Genomic DNA, 22908 nt, shown 5'->3' on the forward strand with positions numbered 1-22908 from the left:
CATATAGTGGGATGAGAAAAGGAAGGGGAAGGGAAGGAGAGAAGTGAGGGGAAAGAGGGGGAGAGGGAGAGAGAAAGGGAATATCCACACAGAGAAGTCAGAGAGGGGTTGGGGAGGCAGATGTCTTCAGGAGCTGGCTGGTCAGGAACACTTAATAAGTTACAGTTGTAGCTGAACACAGAATCCTGAAGTGATTCCTACTTGTCTATTGTTTTAGAAGCTAGAATACCTAGGAAGGGAAAATTGTAAAAATTCCCACGCCCAAAAGTCCATGGGATATCATTTTCTGTTGTAATTCAATACAGTGTTCCTTGCCTGCTTCCAGAGGATAAACATGGATTTGTGCACATATGCTACAAAGTCAAAATAAGCCCTTTGTCGGGCTTGATCTTCACATTGTTTTTTAACTTCTGCCAAACAACTGTATACTTTAGGACTATGACATACAGTTTTACAATACGGATTTTCAGCCACACTAGAAAGTTTTGATACAGTCTTGTTTTGTCAAAATCATGGGTTCTATAAACATCACACAAACCTATTTTTAACTAAGGTTAACAAGCTACCACTAATTGTAAGATATATCCATAAACACTATTTATATGTAGTGTTTTAAATAAATGCATTAAAAATAACTAAGTTATTAGAATTTAGTAAGTAATTTTTCATCACCCAGATTTCCAAATATCTTCATTTTGACGACCTAAAATAATGTACTTGATAAAAAAAAGCCAAGAGTCTCTGAAGAGGATGCCTGCAACATCACAAAAACTTGTTAAACAAAATATAGGTACAAAAATCAGATAAAGGCACTATTAGAAAAGAAAATTACAGGCCAATGTGTCTGATGAACATAGACACAAAAATCCTCAACATTATCAAACCAAATAAATAATACAGTAAGGATCATTCGCCATCATCAATTATTACAGGGATGCAAGGATGGTTCCATATCCACCAATCAACATACATGATATACCACTTAATACCATGAAGAACAAAAATCTTATGATCATCTCAACAGATGTAGACAAAGCTTTTGACAAAATTCAATGGCACTTAATAATAACTCTCAAAAAAGTGAGTTTAAAGGGAATATTCCTATACATATTAAAGGCCACATACGAAAAACCCACAGCTAACATCATACTCTATGGTGAAAAGAAGAAAGCTTCTCCACCAACATCAGGAACGAGACAAGTATATCCAATGTCGCCAGTTTTATCCAGCATAGTACTACAAATCTCAGCTTCAGCAATCAGACAAAAAAAATTATTATGGAGGAAGTAAAACTGTCACTCTTTGCAAATGACATGATCTATATAGAAGTCCCTGAAGTCCACACCAAAAGCACTGTTAGAACTACAAAATGAATTAAGTAATGTTGCAGGATAGAACATTACTAAAGAGAAATCTGTTGCATTTATATACAGTAATAACAAAGTGGAAGAAAGAAAAACTAAGAAAACAATTCTATTTACAATTGCATCAATAATAAAATACCTAACAATAAATTTAACCAATCAGGTGAAAGACCTGACATTTGAAATCTGTAAGTAATTAATGAAAGAAACTGAAAATGACAGAAAGAAATGGAAAGCTCTATCATGCTCATTGATTGAAAGAATATCATTAAAATGTCCATACAACCCCATAGTAATCTAAAGATTCAATCCAATCCTTATCAAAATACCAACGGCATTTTTCACATAACGAGAACAATAATCCTAATATTTGTAGGGAGCAAAAAACACCCTGAATAGCCAAAGCAATCTTGACAAGGAAGAACAAAACCAGAGGTCTCACAATTCCAGATTTCAAAATATACTGCAAAGCTAAAGTAATTAAAAGAGAAAAAAAAAAGACACATAGATCAAGAGAACAGGATACAGAGCCCAGAAATAAACCCATAGTTTTATGGTTAATTCATCTGTGACAAAGGACTTTGGAAAATACAAAAGAAGTGAAGAATATACATTAGTCAGTTTAATAATGATGTTGGGAAAAATGGACATCTACATGCAGAAGAATGAAACTGGATCACTCTGTTATGCTATACACAAAAAGAAACTCAAAATAGATTCAAAAACATAAATATGAGACCTGAAACCATGAAACTCTTAAAACAAAACATAGGCAGTAATCTCTTAGACACTGGCCTCAGAAACATTTTTCTATACATGTCTCCTCAGGCACAGGGAACAAAAACAAAATTAAAGTATTGGAACTATTCCAACATGAAAGGCTTTTGCACAGTGAAGAAAATCATCAACAAAACAAAAAGGCAGCCTACTAAGTGGGAGAAGACATTTGCAAATGATGTATCTGATAAGGGGATAATATCCAAAATATAGTAAGAATTCATACAATTTAACACCAAAAAAATCCAATAAAAATAGGAAGAGGACCTGAATATTTTTTAAAGGAGACTCCAGATGGCCAACAGACACATTAAAAGATCCTCAATATGACTAATCATCAGGGAAACGCAAATCAAAGCCATAATGAGATATTGGCTCACACCTGTCAGAATAGCTGGTCTCAGACAAGAAATAAGTGCTGGTGAGGATGTGGAGAAAAAGTAGCCCTCATGCACTGCCGGCAGAAATTCAAACTGGTGCAGCCACTGTGCGCAATGGTACAGAATTTCCTCAAAGAATTAAATATACAAAGACCATACAACCCATATTTCAACTTTTGGGCATTTACCTGAAGACAACAAAAACACTAATTCAAAAAGATATATGTGTCTATCCATTCTGTGGCAGCATTATTTACAACAACCAAGATAGTGAAGCAATCAATGTGTCCATCAATAGATGAAAGGATGAGGAAGATGTGGTACATATATACACAATGCAGTATTACTCAGCCCTAAGAAAGAATGAAACCTTGCCATTTGCAACAACATGGATGGACCTAAAGGGTATTCCACTAAGTGAAATAAGTCAGAGAGGAAAAAATAAATACTACATGATTTCTCTCATATGTAGAATCTAAAAACCAAAACAAGCAAAGAAAAAAGCAGAAATAGACTCATAAATACAGAGAACAAACTCTGGATTGTCAGAAGGGAGTAGGGTATGGAGAATGAGTGAAATAGATGAAGGGTATTAAGAGGTATAAACTTCCAGTTATAAAACAAAGTCATAAGCATGAAATGCTCATGGAATATAGTCAATATTGTAGTAAGTTTGTATGGTGCAGAGGGTGACTACACTGACTGTGGCGATCGTGCATATAATTACTGAATTACTATGTTGCACCTAAAACTAATATTGAACTACCCTTTAGTAAAAAAAAAAAAAAAAAAAAGAGAAATTTTATCAAATAAAATTAACAGGAAAAGGAGACATCATTGCCCTAAAAATAAATGCGCAATTTGCAGATGTTTCCTGAGTACTTGTCATGGGGTGGGTAGTTTAAATATTATATTCGTAGCAATTTATAAATATTACCTCACTAAACCCTTTAACATGTTTATATTATCATTAAGGATACCCATTTTACACTTACACACAAATAACGCAAAATACCTGAAGGGCCGTAAGGATATTTGCTAAGGCTTGTCCATACGTGTCATGGCAGTGAACAGCAAGTGCACTGGGTGGGACTTCTTTCATGACACTCTCCAACATTCTTTTCATGCTTCCTGGAGTTCCCACTCCAATAGTGTCTCCTAGAGAGATCTCATAACAGCCCATGCCATACAATCTTTTAGATACCTGTTGGGAAAGGTGAGAAGCTAGTAAAAAAAATAATAATAATAATAATAATAATGGAAATGAACAAATTCAAACCCTGTTACTCCTTAGCAGACATCATCTACAAGTAAAAGTCATACCTGAGATCAGTTATGTATTCATGGGAAACACATATTTTAATTTTCTGGTCCTTTTCCTTGGTTATTAAATCCCAACTATTATATAAAAGTTTTGAAGACATTACTATAATTATCTTTTTCTAATATTCAAGTTGGCCTTAGAATCATAACTGTCCATCTCCATGTTCAGTTATGCAATTATAAGCTACAATTTCAATTATGGGAGGCTTACTTTCTCAGCCCTTTAAACAAACAGAAGCATTACAAATTTACTTTGGAAGTAGTATTTCTCAAGGCATGAGATTTGAGGTCACGAGATATCAAAAATACTTTCAGCTTTGTCACTAAGTAGTTGTGTGATTGGTAGAGTCACTTAGTATTTCTAACTTAATACTTCTGGTTCATGAATGGATGCACTTATGCCAAGTAACCTGCAAATTCCCTTTATGTTGGATAACTAAGGTTAAGTCTAGATGACTCACTTAAGGTTGCTGGTCATGCATTCTAAATACTTCCAATCTGCCTGTTACGCAGTTCTCTTCAGCAACTCCTCAGACATCCTCAGACATGGAGAGCCTGAGGGTATGTGTGGTCCATCCATAGACCTCATCCATGAGGCAAAAGGCAGCAAAGCAAGGGGCTTGGTGGACAGGTAGATTTGGAGCCTAGTTTTTGTGGAGCCTGAAGTTCTATCGTTTTGGAAGTGTTTTTTAAGAAAATAATATGTAATTGTGAATGCAAATTTATAAGGAGTTTTAGAAGGGTACCATATAGGTGAAGGACTAAAATATTTAAGCTTCTTTATTTTACAATATATCTGCCTCTGTGTGCAAAGGTCTTCCTTAAATAGACTGGGATAGCACGCATTTGAAAAATCTGCAGCAAATTTCACAAGTTCAAATGAAGGCACAAAAGAGGAATGGCTTTAGCCACATCAAAGGTTTATCCTAAGTTCTGAATTTCTAACAATGTCATCTTTAAGGACTATTATCTATTCCTGCAAAACTGCTCTCTAATGAAAGGAACTGGAGTCTCAGGACGAAGTAGAGGATCTCAAAGGAATGAACAGTGTACAGAAAAAGCAGTGTATACACTCTGATACAAGTGCCCAAGTATGCAGGACAAGAACACAGGGATGATACCTGAACAATCAAAGCAAAGTTTAAGTGTGCATGTACAAACTTCCCTGACATTCTGATGGAATGTGGAAAGGTCACCCACTAAGTTCCACCCATGTAAAAATGTTTCATCTATGAACCCCAACATGAGCAGACTCAAATGTTATTTAACTTTGAATAGTTGTAGCCAATATATACATCTTCAGTGTCAAAATGAAACTACTGGTTAAGTGATCGATCTTGTCTTCCATGGTTCTCCTGAAACTTGGTTGTGCAGATGCAATCAACAGTAAGGAGAACAGCCTGCTTTTAAAAATATTACACATCATTTTACCAAGAACCAGAAAACCACAGGTATATCTTACTTCTGTCACTTTTTGTGGTGTGATGTTTCCTTCATACGGACAGCCCAGGGTGCAAGACACATACCTAAATTTAAAATATAGAGCCATATAAATATATAGATGATTTAAGTCATTTCCTAATTTCCATTTTATAAAAATGAATAGCTAAAAAGTCACCAAAAATATTTTTTACCCTAGTCCATTATTATTCTTAGAACAAAGAAAAACAATTTTGGAACATTTTTAACTTAACTCATTTTTTTTCTAAGAATGACAATTTGATAAATGTTATTTGATGGCAGATGGAGTAACAGGTGTTTATCTTGTGGAATTATTTATACTATAGCAGCATATGAACATTCAAAGCAGAAAATACCAGTGAACTACATAGTTTTATTTAAGTAAGTACACACATCCAACTGTTAAATATCTAGTTCTTTGGAATCATAGAGAAATAGCGAGTAGATGACTAACTGAATTTCTCTTCACTCCCATCTGGATCTTTTGGCCTCATTTAGATAGAGTCATTAATCACCCCAAAACTCCTAGAGTTGGCCACAACCTCAAAGTTCATCTTGTTTATCTCTCGTGGGTATACCTAAATCATCCTATACAGAAGAGCGTCTAGTCTACGTCTTAAAGGCTCCATATAAAGATATTCTGTAAGCTTCTTCAACAATTTACTCTAATAGAAAAAGTCAAGCCTTTCCTGAAATGATAATGATACTTTTCCATCTTAAAGTATTAAGCTTTAGAAAAAGCCTGTTTTAGCTATTTTCAGCTCAACACCAATCCCATTTTATTAAACTTTCCTCAGAGATTTTTACAACACTTGTATTAAAATAATGCATCATGTGTCTGATTGTCAGGGATGAAGCAATTCACATGAGTGAGAGAGGGGTGGTAGGAAATGAGGCTGGAGATCCAATTCTGTGAGCCAGAATATAACAGGCTTTAGATAATAAGGCCCTTGGAATGCCATGCCAAGGAGTCTGAACTTTGAGATCACTCAAAATTATTAGGTAACGTAGTGACAAGATCAGAGTAGTTTTCCAGAAATGTTAATTCTCCGGGAACTCTGGAAGTGGTTGCCAACAGAAAGGTGGAAGCAAAAACAAGACAAAAGATAATACCATATTTCCTTGATTCTAAGATGTTGTCCATTATAAGATACACTATAAATTTTATAACAGGTTTTGGAGTAAAAAAAAATATACATATTAAATATATACATATATATTCAATGATTCAATACATACTCATTGATTCTAAAACCATAATCTAATTTCAAAAGTATTAAAATGTGAATAAAAGTTGTGTTTTGGAATTAAATAAACAATTCAGTAAGTCAAGTAAGCAGTAAAGAAGACAGAGGGATAAATAGGATAATTCAAGTACAACTTGAAAGTTATGCAGGAAATCATTTCTCTGCTCTTGCAATTACTATAATTATCTTATTTGAATAACCGGTATAAATTTAAACAAGATATGTAGAAAGAAAATGTTCTATAAACCTAACACTTGGAAAAGGTGGCTAAAGATGGAAAAGAACATTTTCGATTCAGATATAATGATTACAGATAAATAAATGAATAATTACTTCATTCTGAACCCAAAATATCTAGATGTGGTTCAATACAAAATCCAAGCCATCCATTTACATGCCATCCCTCTAAATATGAAAAACAATGTAAGAAAAAAAAACAACAAATTCAAAACGATATAAAGCAAACCAACGTTTCTTGCATTCTTTACTATCTGGCCGTAACTACCCTTTGGTAACATCACCTGCATTTTCATTCACTCAAGTTTTCCCTCAGACTCCTTCCCAGGCCTAAGGTTTGCCTGGTCTCCATTCTTCACTGCATTTCATCTTCCTATTTTCTATTCCATCCTTGTGAGCCACTTCTCTCACCTATTTACACATGAGGCTACTTTCCCCCCCCCCCGAAACAAATGTGATGGTTCTCAACTACGTTCATTAGCTTACTTTAACATCCTATAAGCACAGGTTGGCAAACGAAGACCCATAGGCCAAATCCTGCTCATTAGTCTTTTGCAAGTCAAATTTTATTGGAACAATGCCATGCCTATCTGTTTACCTATTAACCGTGGCTATTTCTGCACCATAAGAGTTGAATAGGAGCACAGAGATTATCTGACCCACGAAACCTAAAATATTATTATCCAGTCTTTTACAGAAAAAGCTTGCTGCTGGTAAAAAGTGAAACATTTTCATGAGTATGAAATGGCCTCCCCCATGATAAAAATAGTCTATATTGTCCGCTTTGAATAGTAGCTAAAGTCAATTTCTATAGCAATCTATTAGAGTGGTTCTCAAACTTGCCTGCACAGAATCACCTGGGGAGTTTAAAAGCCAAAACTCTAATGGTTGACACACTCCAGGCCAATTAAATCACAAACCTGAGGAACTAAATTCAATCACCAATAACTCAAAATAATTTCTAAAGTTCCATTTAGAAACTTGCCAAAATTGAAAACCACTGAAACATCAGCAATACTACCTCCCCTTGAATGCCTGATTTATTCCCTTGTAAAAAGTGTTAATACACCGATTTTAGTCTCAAGAATCTCACTACTATGCCCCAGCACTTTTTATCTATTTTCAATTGGCTGGTAGTTCAACTTCTCACAGATCTATCTTGAATCATTTCTATTCTGCTGAAGCCCCAAACTGCAACCTCTCCATTTCTTATTTTATCCCATTTCTCACTTCTGGCTTAATGTCCTTTTTACTGAACTACACCGTTTAGTTCTTTCAGTAATGGTAAAGTTTTGCAGACTATTTTGTCACCAAATAATTTTACTTCACCTTCATTAATGTTTAATAGTTTGGTTAGGTATAAAATTCTAGGTGAACAGTCATTCTGCTATTTTGAGCATATTTCACTAGCTCTGGTCTCAGTTTTGCTGACGAGAATTTTGCTATTTAATGGTAATTCTGTTATAGCAATTTTAAAGTGATTTGTTCTCTACTTTTTGGATTCTCTGTTTATATCTAATATTCTGCATTTTACTATGAGAATATCAGGACTTATACTCCTTTAATATTAACACTGATGTTTTTCCTCAAATCTAGAAAATCCTCAAGGTGCTAGTTCATCAAATCTATCTAACATTTACTTTCCCTGCTTTCTCCTTCTGAAAATTCTGTGAGGCACTCTCTCTTAACCTCACTTTGAAAAGTTCTATTACATTTTTCTGTGTTTTATTTTTGCAGTTTCCTTGAATATTACTTCTAGTCACCAAAACCCCTTTCAACTGTATGTAATCTGCAGCTGAATGCAATCATTTCCTTTATAAAGGTATTTGTCATTTCAAGAATTGTTTCTTTTTGTAAAATCTTCATCATTTTCATAAAGATCTATTATGTTCTTCCTTTGCCTCTGTATTTTAAGGGGTTAATTTAAATTCTTCAGATTGTTCTATTTCCTTCTTTTCTGTTAAAGTTTTCCTGCTTTTTCTTTTTGCTTCTTTCTCTCCTAGGGTAGTTTGTATCGTCATGTGGTTTGTAATTTTTACTGTATCTTTTCATGGTGATTTTAGTTTCTATGGGAGTTTCATGAGACTCTTGAGTTATTCAAGTGTCTCTATAAACAATATATGACTGCCTTTTGTCCTTGCCCAGTGGACTTTACCAATTCTTGGACAAATTTCTACCTTAATTTCTTATTTGGGGTTTCCATAATATTCCACAAATTCCATTGACTTTGCATTGGCAAAGAGGAGATTCCAGGCGCCAAGAATCATCACTTTAAAATGCATGTTTTAGTAGAACATCTATCTTAAATCATGTCGACATTAAAATCCCATTTTCGAGCCACTAGGAATTTTATCTGAAATAGATACCTCCAGGTGCTAGTGGCATCAACCTGCATCCTCACCACACTTTCTTTGATGAATCCTGAGGACTTTCTTTTCTGAGTTTAGCTATAGGTTTCAAAAATGGTTATTTTCATATGTTTGTAATGGGAACAGAAAAGGGAGTCTTTGCATCAGTTCAGTCCCCCATAGTCTCTGTCTTTCATCATTATGCAGATAGAGAACTCAAGGAACAACTCCAAGTCTCAGGAACATTACAAATTGGTTTCCTGACACATTGACATGACATATTAAGCTCAGCATGTCAAAAATGATGCTCATTCTTGCTTCCCCTGCATTTGCCATTAAAAAAAACGCAGTCATTTTCAGAGTCTGTCCTGCCAAATCACTTAAAGGTCACCTTTGAGAACATATTCAATAACCCAGATACCCTGGTTCTTCCCTTCCAGCCTCTGTTGCATGTGATGTCTGCTAGTGCCAGTCCAAACATACAGAACAGTCCCTGAGTATTTTCTTCAGGACAGCTGCATACATCTGCCAAGCGCTCTCCTTGCCTCTGGTCTCACACCACTCACTTGTACACTAATACCTATTGACAAAATACGAGGACTACAGCATAGATCTGATTAGTTTTACACTTCGAAAATCTATAGTGACTTGCCATCGTCTACCAAGTAAACTTGGTATTCAAGTTCAGCAGTTTGTGAAACCTCTTTCTACCCCTCTCCCACTATACACCCTGAAAAACTCCCCTTCCAGTGGAAGTAAGCTCTTTCCTGTTACCTAAATGCTTTTTGAGATTTCTCTTCACTATGCCTTTGCTCTCTGTACATTTCTTACCCTGCCTGAAAAGACCATTATTTCTGATTATGTTTCCCTATATTTACCTATCTTTAATGACTTCATTTTATTGACACCTTCTGCATTAAGTTTCTCCATATAACCCCCGAGAAATTTAATATAGTATTACTTTAAACTTGAATAGGATCTGTCTGTATGTCTCTTAATGTATTTGCTTTTTTTGACAGTTAAGTAACAATTTCTATATATACTATTTTCTCAGTCTGCTAGAAACTCTTTGAAGTTTGGCTACTTTTTCATTTTCATATTCCATACATTATCACTAGACAGTACATTATATAAAACATTCAGCATTTCTTAAATGAATTCATGCACAAATTTGTTATTTAAGGTGCCATTTTCATTATTTAATTAGTTTTCTATGAAATTCCTGGTCTTTACTCTAAATATGTAGCTACATCCAGGCTATTAATGCACTTACTTCTAAATCCTGTAGCTAATGATAGTATATGAGTTCAGACTTAGAACAAAACCTTAAACACTATATAGGATGACAGAATAAAAGAATGGCCAATCATATTGAAGCTAATTGTGCTAACATTAAAGGCATGGTGTTACAATAAATTCTGCGGATGGAAGGGTGAGTTATTTTTATTTGTGCTTGTGAAAGCCATTTATCAATATTGTGCAAAATCATGATAAAAGAGAAACTGAGGCAATCAAGTCTTAACAACTTTATCTGGTGAAACTGAGTCATGAAAAAGCACCTACATTGAGGCCTTACCCAAGGCCTTCCCACTATTATCCTCTGTCCTTTAAAATCATTCTGGCAAAAAGAAACAAAAACGATGAGCCTGGAATAAACGTCACAAATACTTGCAATGGAAACAATCAATGACTGCTATCCTCAGAAGAGAAAAACAATGCCAAGATTGAAGAGGTGACATGTAATGTCAATTAAACATAATTAAGACGTTTAAATGTAGGAGCTGTTTTGATGCAGTCATGCACAGTATGTCTGCCTATAAACAATACAAAATAGCATTCCATTACTAATAAGCCAACGAAAAACAGATTGTGAGAGCCCGCTAAGCACTTAACACTACAGATAATGTAAGAAATAAATACTGTCCCTGGGTCTCAAGGAGCAATTCTGCTAATTCTCTTTTTGCCCTGAAATGCTAATTTCATGAGAAATGACAAAACATGCTCTTCAAAGGCTCTATATGAAGGCTGTTTAGTGATGACTACACAACACAGCTTACACATATTAACTATTGCTGGGTAGGTGTTATTCTGATACACAGCAGTGCCAGATTAATATGTAAGGCTAAAAAAAAGTATACCTTCAAACAAACCATATGTATGACAGAAAATAGCTTTAACAGATGTCTCATTTTTAGAGTTTTATGTACCATGTTTTGGTAAATGAGGTTTTGAATTGCTCTTCAAATTTTTTCTTCCAGGCCAATAGAAAGGCCTCAGTCTAAGATATTGGAAAGGAACTTGGCCAATCAACTGTACACTTGAAAGATGGTGCCATATATGCAAGTGAATTCCCCTGGGGTAGACTGTCCAATGGAAGGTATTTGCTACATTAGTCATGAGAAACATGGTGTATTTAAAACACTGAGACTTAAATAAGGAAACTCACTATCACACTCACCAATATTACTACTACCTTCAAGATCAGCATCAGAATCCATAATAGCATGTTGTATTATGCAGAGGAAAAATAAGAAATACATGTGCAACATAACGTAAATAGTTTGGCTAAGAAACAGGTTGCAAGTTCTTAAATAAGTTTGTGTTCAAAATTATCTCTTAACGGGAAAACCAATGAAAACTGGCCACTTTGAGGGAGAGGAATCTGCACTTACTTCATGACCATTTTATAGGTTAGAAATTATACAGAGCTAAGCAACTCATCAAAAAATAATTAAGCACAAGAATTTCCTAATATTAACATTAATTTCATCGAAGAAATTGGCCACTAATATACATAATACAATTTTATCCAGAAGCTGTTAAACCAGACTGGATTATTATTTCTATGGGATAAGCAGAAAGCAGGTGGTGACGGTCACAGATCAAGAGATGCATAAAATATGCACTTTAGAAAAACAAAAGTGAAAATGACCATTGAGACTATCCCAACATAAAAAGCTTTTTTCATTGTATAGTAAATCATCAACAAAACAAAAAGGCAAACTACCAAATGGGAGAAGGTATATGCAAATGATATAACTGATAAGGAGTTAATATCCAAAATATATAAAGGACTTATACACCTCAACATCAAAAAAAAAAATCCAATTAAAAATGGGCAAAACACCTGAATACCTTTATCCAAAGAAGACATACAGATGGCCAAGAGACTCATGAAAAGATGTTCAACATCACTCATTACCATCAGGGAAATGCAAATCAAACCACAAGGAGGTATCACCTCACACCTTTCAGAAGAGCTAGTATGAAAAAGATTTAAAAAATAGAAAGTGTAGATGCTGAAGTGGAAAAAAAAGACCCCTTGTGCACTGTTGGGGGGAATGTAAATTGAGGGTCACTGGAAAAACAATATGGAGGTTCCTCAAGAAATAGAAATTCCATACCATCCAGTCATTCCACTACTGGGTATTTACCCAGAGAAAACAAAAACACTAATATGCAATGTAAACCATTACCACATCCTAAAATGATCTTTGGTTTTTCTGTATCTAAAAGTTATATATGATTGTCTATATTAACTACTAATTTGTCTTTTATTCCTTGTTCTCATTATTTTGCACATTTTTTTCTGGGAATTTGAGGAATCCAGCAGTTACGGTTCATAGTTAAATATTTTTGCATTTTGTAATTTTTTAAAACAAAGTATGGTAATTTTGTTTGGCTTCCAGGAAAAATGGTACAAAACTACCTTCTTTCAACTTTTAGTAGGCTCAACCTTTCAGAGTAATCATGGTTCAGATCACTTGAAGTCATTTTACAGAAGAGACCTAAGATATAATTATGTAAAAAGTTTTGCTTTGATATGCACAACTGCTGACCTTTTGAATTTGTAATGTATATTTCTAAGCCTTTTAGTAGTGAAATTAATAATGGCTCCTTAGTGATAGTTTCCTTTTTAAAAATAATATTCTCACAAAGAGAGTATGTGATTCTTGTGACCTCATTTAAGGTAGGTCAATACTCAGACAAAAAGGAATAAAACTAAATGTCTCATATATTAGTGCACTACTTCATATCTTGAAGACGTTTCAATTTTGGAAGGATCTTGACAAACCAAGAGATAATAATTTCAGGAAATGAATTGATAAAAATAGAGAAAATCATTACATGTATCACAGACTTTTATTTTTCTTTGCCTTTTTAACTTTTTAAAAATTTTGATATTAGAAAAATAACCTAGATATTTTAAACATATGTCATATGAATTACACATTAAAAATGAAGTCCAAAATGTAGACATTTCATTGTTCATTCATATATAATGTATATTCAGTGGTAGTTAGCTGACTTTGCATTTTATGTCAATGATCTGGCATGGTATGTTTTTGCAATGTGTCCCAGATGTTATGTAAAGTTCTGAGCACATATAAAAAATGTGTACACATGCATGTGTATATGTGTGTTACAGGATGGGGGGGAATCAAACCACAGCCTTAATAACTTTAATAAAAGCTGCTATTTAGACCATATGAAGGTTTACTATTTTTATTAAAATTTAAATGGTTTTAGTGAGCATTTATAAAATGTGTACTGCCTTATGGCCTTTAAATCTGACAGCTGATGACATAAATTTTCTGGACGGTGATCAAGTACATGTTGACGCAGCTGTTGCCATGTTGCCATAGTAAGATGCTGAGGTGTCTGCTTCAGTTTCAACTAGTTGAACATGATTCTTTTTCTTAACTGAGTACCAATGACCTATGACTTCTAATATTGCGTATCTAAATTCTAGATTGCCAGCAAAAATAAAATCTAATTTAAACTCTATTAACATTTGGGGGAGTAGGAAGATAATTCTCATCTGCACAAAGAGGGAACTCACATACTAAAAGGCCTATTTCTAAAAATGAATACTGTTTCAGAAGATCTAGGAGTTGTGCTCAAAGGAACAAAATCTGCATTGGAAAACACACATTTATTTATTGTATACTTCTGCAGTAAGTCTCTAAGGTACTCTGCTGATGGCATTGGACTGTGAGTCAGTTTTTGTCCATCTTGCACTTTGTACCCTTCTTATTAAGGCCTGGCAAACTTTTTAAGTTATAGCATGGTTAGAAGTTTCTTTATTGGGGTGCCTGGGTGGCTCAGTAGGTTTAGCATCCAACTCCTCATTTCAGATCAGGTCATGATCCCAGGGTGGTGAGATCGAGCCCTATGTCAGGCTCCATGTTGAGTGTGGAGCCTGCTTGAGATTCTCTCTCTCTCACCCCCTAACCCCCTCCCCAACTCACACACACTTTATTAAAAAAAATTTTTTTTCTTTACTGATGGGACAATATTAGTTGCTCAAAACTCAGTATTCAAGAGGATTTAAGATTTCTATTAAATATATTACCTATTCTACTTTATAAGAGAAAAACAGATAATAAAGTATGATATTAAACAATTTATGTTTACATCCATCTTCTAACATTAAAAAAGCTTCCTATTTGAAGTGCAAGCTGCACATGCACTTTACTTTGCACAGTTATGTGTTTTCAAATTTCCAATGAGTGACTTTACTGTAAAATCTATACTCCATATTTAAAGATGCATTAAAATATAGTAGCTTCTTCATTTTTCCCATTCTTTAAAAAGAAAGAGACAAAACAGCTTATATATGTTTGAATTTAGAAACTTGTAATACATGGTTTTGTGGTTATTCACCTTTTTTTTGCCTTAAGAATACACATCCTTTATTTTCTGTCTATGGATACACATTTCTTGGTTTATAAATTTTTCTTGCATGTGCTTTCCATGATGTGTATATTTTAATTACAAAAACAATTTTGTATCTTTAAAAACTCATGCTGAAAACTATTGCTATGGAGAGAGGAAAAATAAGCTAACAAAAGTAAGCAAACCAGTAAGACAGTTCCCCATGGTGTGGTCTAATTCTATTTGCTCTCCAAAGGACCTTGGTTGAATTCTAACCCTTTTCTAATGTTGTCACTCAAAATTGGATCCACTTGTCTTTCTCATTAACCACTAAACCTCTCCCTGCCACTACGGATTTTTCTCTCCTCAACTGAAGGAAGTAAACCTGTATCCAAATCTAATTATAGCTATCAGACTTGTCTTATGAATGCTATACGTCTTAATTGATTTCCATGAGAAGACTATCATACCACTATAATTATAAAAAGCAATAGAAAATTAGCTAATGTCTTAGAAACAAATTCCTTCTTAAGTGATCATTTATTATACATTTCATAGAACATGGGTCTGGGAGTAGAGCCTGTTTGCAGTACATGCTCCAACTGCTGGTTCTGGAAGCAGGTAAGAATCAAAGCAGATCTTCTCTCTCTTCCTCTTCCCCATTTACCTTTGCTTTTGGGTCACACAGAGAAAACAGGGAAATCGACTGTTGAAAGGGATGTTGAATGAGGGGAAAGATGGGCCGAATTTCCTGGTGCAGCTTGAAGGTTCAATTTTATGTTTTAAATACTCGATTGAAGGTCTACATAAAATAATTTTGGAACAAAAAGTCATAGGTCTTAAAAATTTTTTAAAGATGTGGAAACCACATTAGAGGGTTCCTTTGCAAATGGTACTACGAGTATACACAAATTGATCAACTCAACAGTAGGCTGAGATGAAAAGATAGTTGCATTTGGGTAAGTGTTAATAAGATGAGTAACAATGTCAGGTTTGCAAAGTCAAGTTGGCCTCTGATCTTGGAGCACTATACCCTCTAGGCTAGATAAACTCTAATAATTATTAACTGGTATTCACGAGACAGATCACTATACAGTGATGGCCTGATCATACAAGGTACAAAAGACACCCTACATATATTATGAATGCTAAAATAATAACTACATAGTTCATATACGAACTTAAACAATAGATAGTAACTAACTAGAATTTGTGGAATTTCATAAATACCCTCGTGCTGGAATATTCATGTGCCTTGCCGACTTAACAACCTCCTCAAACTTTTCCATGCTTTCTTCAATAGAACAGTTAATATTCTTCTTGCTAAAGGATTCAGATGCGGCACCAAAAACTGATATCTCGGTGGCTCCGGCAGCAACCTGAAAAAAGAGAATTAAGGGCAAAAACAATTAACTTAAAATATGTAAATGATAGCAATAGAAGAAATATTAATTACTCAATAAAGGCATGCATGTATTCATTAACATTTGCCTTGGAATTCACAATTAGAGTCTTCTCATCTTGCCACATAAGCTCTTTTCAAACTTAAAAGTATTTCGTGATAACAAAATAATTCCCCAAGCTGCAACACTCTATGAATCTATGAATCTATGAAGTACAGAAAACAGTGATGATGTTCCAATTTAATTTCATCTTTCCTAAATTATGTGTAGGTATCAAAAATATTTTAACTGTAATTATGGAAAATACTGGCACCCCAATAAAGCCTTTTAATATCTATGGAAAACATTATTTTTAGACCAATTATTAAAGAGTAGTAAATGCTTTCTGTTCTCCTCTTCCTATAACCTAACAGAAAAATGTTTTCCAATTCATCATTTAGAGTTTGCGCCAAATTTTTTTCCTGTCTCTTAAGCTAGCTTCCATTGTTTCATACCTTGACTGCTACAACATACTCTTGCATGTCTAATGTCTTAATCTTCTTGCCTAGTCTTTAAATCCAAAATATTAACCTAATAGTTTTCCCTTTTGCCATCTTAAGTCCTTTCCCCAGACTTCTCCAGTGACCTGTTTTCAAATATCACATTTCCTCATTTTCCAGCTGGATTTTTTAAGACTTTCTATTAATGTATCTGTAGCGCTGTGCCTAGATTCTCCTCTCTTTCGGATACCCTATTAACGTATTAAGAAAAAAAAAATCTTTTTTTTTAATCCAACATTTAAAAAACACCAATTGGCTTCCAGTCCTCCACCAAAAATACATTTTTAACTTCTAAAATCAAAATTCTATTTTAATACTTACTGTGTGCCAGAATTTTAGTACTTTTGTGTGTTCTATCTGTAACCCACAATCTTACCCATTTTACAGACGAGAAAACTGTGGCTCAAGGAGGCTAAATAACTAGCACAAAGTCCCAAAGCTACTATAAGTTATCAAGTCATGCTTTGAGAACAGGCATGCCTCACTCCCAAGCCATGTGTTCCATTCCATTATTTGCCCTTCCAAGCTATTGTTGAGGGTGTACTCTCAGTTCTTGTCTTTTTCAAGGTGGAGACATTCGTTACTTTGTTAGGACCAACGACAGCAGTATTTATAATTTCTTAAAATGCCTCTTTCTTTAGAGTAGAATAAAAAACTTACACCAAAATTAACAAAAGAAGAATGGTTTTAACAAAGATACACAACAGGTGATATATCAATGAGCATCTACAACCTCAACTTTATGCAACACAGTCCCAAATACAAAAGTGAAAAATAATAATTAACACCAGAAATAGCTGGTGAAAAACTTTTACGACAAAGCATTTAAGCACGACACCTCAAGCCTTCTTAATATTGCCTTGATTCCTCTTGTATGTGTCATTATCAAAGATTTTTTTTTCACATATAAATTCTTAAATCACATAGGATTGGGAGAAACAAGCCAGAAGGGGAGAATAGGGAAAGTTGTTAGAGGCAGTTGTAAGTAACAGTGGTTAGCTTCACCTACAGGGAGGGAACATCAGCAACAAAAAGCTGATCCAAAAAAGTTGGCAAAAATGATCCACTACAATAACACTAATATCGTACTGAGAAATGTTTAAGTTAAATTCTGTATTCCTTATTTACAAAGGAAACACAAAATATACTTTCGAAAGAACTTCAGCAAAATGGATAACTATTTTTGTGTTTTGATTCCTGAATGGTTAAAATGGAAGGGCCATTTATGTGGAACACTTTAGTCCATACCAATACCATGGAGTTACAGATCACCAGGTATTCGTGTGCATACATTAGCATTTATGCAGGGTAACAAGGGAACCACATTGGATACTGTTTTAACTTTGTAAAGATCCTTAAAACAGCAAGAAGCATTGATTTTAAAATAATTCGCAGCACACTTACAGCACGGTGAAAACCCTGAAGATTAGGAGTAAGGACAGGATATCGAACTCCTGGGTATTGATGAATGCCTTTCATCACTTCAGTGTGATCAGCCATCTGAAATATGTAATAGTTATATACAAATATTTAACTTTAAATATTTTGTCAAGCAAATGTTTCATTTTTCAAGAAGGCTATAATTACTCATGCAATTATATTCTAAAATTAATGTCAGAAATAATAAAGCTCTGTCAAGATAGCTAATGATAAGTAGTTCGTAAGGTCATAAATACATAAAAACTAGATCTGGGTTTAACTTATTCACATAAGAGGATCTGGTTAAATGAGTGATTATGAATAGTCAGCAACTCTCTACTATTTTCACTTGGCTGATCTTTGGTCTCCTGCTTTTATTTCACAGCCCAACCTTCAAATACTCCTGAGACTGGGGAAAATTTTAAAAGCAATATGCCATGCTTTTAACTTCCATGTGAAAATCTCACATCCAGATAATTTTCAGTGTATGAAATTTTACATTATTTAGTAAAAAATTACATATCTTTTAGAATACTTTAACAAGGCTGAAATCATAGTATATATGTTATTTGGCTAGCATGGATGTTTCAGTAAGAGTCATAGTGCTCTCTGAATTACCATCAGATTTACTATTTGTTCTTATAATGCAAACAAATGCATACAATGGAGTAACAAACAGGAAAATTTAACCCATCTCTCCAAGACTTTATTTTTCTATATTTTCTGTGATCCTATAAAAATCAACTTTATAGAATCAAAGTTACTAGTTTGCCACAAAGTCTATTATTTAGCCTCCTAGAGCAAATAACTGATGATCAAATCTCATAATCAGCACATAGACAAATTATCACTGACATACCACGAGCTTTATATAATTCAGAATAAATTATGGCATAAACAATAAATATAAGGAATAATACAGAAACAATGAAAAGTATGAAAAATGAGCATGGGGAAAGCTATAGAAACATACACCAAACCAAAATCTTTACCTTCAATATGGGAATGGATAATGAAAGACTTGTTTTGTACCTATATATCTTGGCTTGTTACAACAAGTATTTTTAATTTTAAAATGCAGTAAAAATTAATCAAAGTACAAATGCTTTTCTTAATAGAACTACACAGTTTAAATATATTAAATATTACAATATTTACTCCTATTAGCCCCTTAGTCTTACTCTCAGTGAAATGCCAGTGGAATTAAGTAAATGAGTTTTAAATACATTTTAAATTGAAAATTAAATATTTAAGATGCAAAAAAAGTGCCTCCCATTGACTGCCATTCTACCTTATTGACATTTAAGTCTCCAAGTTTCATACAATCCCAGCACATTTACTTCTGTCTAAAACATGATTCTTGCTTACTTATTTCTTAGAGATCACATCCACTGTCTGCCAACCAATAACTGCATTCTTTACAACGACTATCCCCCATGGTCATCTACAGTGCATAAAAGCCAATGCTCTAATTTCATGCTGAGACTATTCGACTTTAAACCAGATGTTTATTAAGCACCTACTGTGTCCAAACCCCTATGCTAGGCCTTGTGGTAAATATAAATACAGGAAAGTAAGGTCCTTGCACTAAATAATTTGCTTTATAGTTGGGGAGATAGCACAGATGCACACACAAACACAACCATTCAAAGGAATATAGTGGTTGTCAGTCAGAGCACAGGTTATAAGAGTTCAGAATGGGGAAAGGTTAGTAGGACCTTTAATAGCCTAGAAAAATTTTAAGAGGTATGGAATACAAACTGCAGAACATGACTATAGCATATTAAAATTTAAAAAGATATGGCCACAACAGTATTTGTAATTCCACATACTCTTCCAGAAGTTCAACAATTCCTATCAATAGGTGAACTATATTTACTTCCCACTTGAACCTGGGAAGATTTGTGATTACACCAAGCAATAGAATATAGCAGAAATGATAACATGTGACTTCAGAGCCTAGGTCATAGAAAAGTACACAGCTTCCATATGGCTTTCTCTTTGGGGGAAGGCACTGTGGGGAAATCAGCTAACAGGCTGTGAAAAAAAAAAAAAAAAAAAAAACATTAGCTCATGCAGAGAGGCCATGTGTGGCAGCTCATGTGGAAAGTAACATGTGAAAAGAAACTAAGGCCCCCAGACAACAACCAGCATCACCCCTAAATTTGTGACTGAAGAAGCATTCAGATGACCTTAGCCTCCAGCATTCAAGTCACTCACATGAAGCCCCAGACCTTGTGGAACAAACAAGGTGTCCTCCTGGGCCCACCCTCAGATTTCATGAGCAAAGCAAATGCTTATTTACACCAGTAAGTTCTCAGGTAATTCATTACATAGCCATAGAAGCTGAAACACAGAAAAATCAATAGGGTTGGAAAGGAGGGAGGGGTGGGGCAGCGGTAGCAATACATAATCTGGCTAGAGAAGATTATGGGTAAATAATGTGGGAATGGATTATAAATGAAGATAGGGGACTATACACTGGGATGTGTCCTTGAGTTAGGTTCACATTATTCTAAAAATACAGCATTTATCATGAGGTCAACAGGAAAGCCATGGGGAGTGTGTGTTGAATTAGCCAAAGATTGGGATAAATGCAGTATTTTTGGAAAGATACATCTGGGAGAGATGCAAAGGGCAGTATGGAAAAGAAGTGACACAATTGTCGGGCACTTGTGAGAATGCAGCATGCAACAAGTTCCAGAAAAATGGTACTGGGAATAGAAGTCCCAAGAAAAATTATTAGGACACAGTGGGATATTAGTGTAAGGAAGAGGACTTTACTCAAAAATGTAATCCTCATTATTATATAGCCTTCTTTTTATTTAAAAAAAATTTTTTTAATGCTTATTTATTTTTGAGAGAGAGAGACAGAGTGTGAGCAGAGGAGGTGAAGAGAGAGAAGGAGACACAGAATCTGAAACAGGCTCCAGGCTCCGAGTTGTCAGCACAGAGCCCGATGCGGGGCTCGAACTCATGGACCGTGAGATCATGACCTGAGCTGAAGTAGGACGCTCAACCTACTGAGCCACCCAGGTGCCCCATATAGCCTTCTTTTTAAATTATTTAGCATTTGTGCATATTTCAACACAGTCCTTCACTACATATCTATGAATTTAGCCTTTAGGCCTGATGCTACAGGGTGAACTCTATCTGTATCTCTCTCTCTCCCTCTTTCTCTGTCACACACACACATACATAAATGCACATGCTAACATATACATACAATTTACAATAAAAAATTAGAGTACTACTAATTTCAATCAAAGAAAAGCAAAGTTACTACTAGTTCTAGGGAAGTGTAATGAAATCTGAAACAATACTCTTACTAGAGAGTAATATTAATCAATCCTACTAGTGCTTATGGTCTAGAATGTTTAAATGTTCATTAGAAACATTTATATTATATAACAGAAATCAATAAAGTGTTTCTGTAACCAATATACAGATTTGGTTAACGTATGCATCATAAAGTAGCATAAAGAGCACAAAACAAATTTTAATCTTTAAGAAATACAGATCATATTGACCTGTATGCTAGTATTTCATTCTACATGTAAATTAACCAAAATATTGACTCACGATGAAAAAACAATGATTTAACAGATGTTTTAATCACTAAAACTAGAAAACAGAGATGATAGTATCAAAATTCCTATGTGATAAAAGTTAAGCTTTGATAATCACTGAAGATACCTTAGTAAAATTATAATACATGAATTTGAATCCAACAAATCAGTACTTTTTCCTTCTTTAAAATAGCCACAGTATAATGAGGTCATTCAAGAAGTAATAGCAGTCTATCTAAATTTGGTCAATAAAGACAGTTATATAAAGAGCTTTAGAAAATCCTGATGGGGTGTAATTTTATTACAATGAATAAAATAGAACAGGTTTCAGTTAAAGTATATACTTTCAGCTGAAGGTATAAAATTCTTGCCTTTTTTTTTCCTCTTAGGAAGTTTATGCTATACTTCAATCTTGATGTTATTTTAATGTCTCAGATTTAACTGTTATTCAAGCAATAATGGAACGATTCCTTTATAGCACTATTTTGACAATTTAACGAAAACTTTCTACATCTGGTTTGATTTAACATATTTTAAAGATTTTCCTATGACTTTTAAGATCATAAAAATCCCATAATTTGGTTGATAACATGCTTTGCTATCACCTGGCCACAGTCTGGAAATGGCAACACCTATGTCTATCTGGCCAACAAAACAGGTTATACCATGGTTAATCAATTTCTTAGGCATCCACATTTATATATGAATTGAAATAATATTTTGCAACATGTTGCAAGGGCATTATAGATATGAAAAAGTTCATAAAGATTAGAGTGTAATAGGCATATAGTTTAGAGATTGCATTTGCTACTATCATGGGTTAATTAAATTTAGACACTCCACATAATATATGTTTAGATATCTTAATATTTTGTCATTATCTGAATTCTATAATCTCCCCAAAATACACAGTGCCCTCATCCAAATTCCCTGAGTTTACTGGGATTTCAAGATATTGCACATGTATATAGTCATAAACAATAACAAAGTTTCTCATAAACTTAGAAAAAAACAGAAGTTTCAATTATATCTTGTACACAAACTATTACATTTATATTGATGGCATACCAAAGTTAATTTTAAGAAATCCTAACACCTTAAAATCATTTTGAAAATTTCATGATTTTTATATTGATTCAGTATTTCATACACTTACTACATATTTAACATGGCATAGATAAAT

At 34.1% G+C, this 22908-nt stretch overlaps 1 protein-coding gene across 2 annotated transcripts in view; it reads right to left on the bottom strand.

Moving 5' to 3' along the window:
- The window catches only part of HMGCLL1 (3-hydroxymethyl-3-methylglutaryl-CoA lyase like 1), a 192365-nt gene that overhangs the window by 97887 nt on the left and 71570 nt on the right, over positions 1-22908 (bottom strand). For both annotated transcript variants that reach the window (XM_007095540.3, XM_042986585.1), the window contains exons 4-7: positions 18142-18237; positions 16026-16174; positions 5307-5370; positions 3537-3725 (exon numbers count right to left, since the gene is read on the bottom strand). In XM_007095540.3, coding sequence (XP_007095602.1) covers positions 3537-3725; positions 5307-5370; positions 16026-16174; positions 18142-18237 — 498 coding nt within the window. The remainder of the gene's footprint in view (positions 1-3536; positions 3726-5306; positions 5371-16025; positions 16175-18141; positions 18238-22908) is intronic.

This window comes from Panthera tigris, chromosome B2 (genome assembly GCF_018350195.1).
Source record: "Panthera tigris isolate Pti1 chromosome B2, P.tigris_Pti1_mat1.1, whole genome shotgun sequence".
In the NCBI taxonomy this organism is placed as follows: domain Eukaryota; kingdom Metazoa; phylum Chordata; class Mammalia; order Carnivora; family Felidae; genus Panthera; species Panthera tigris.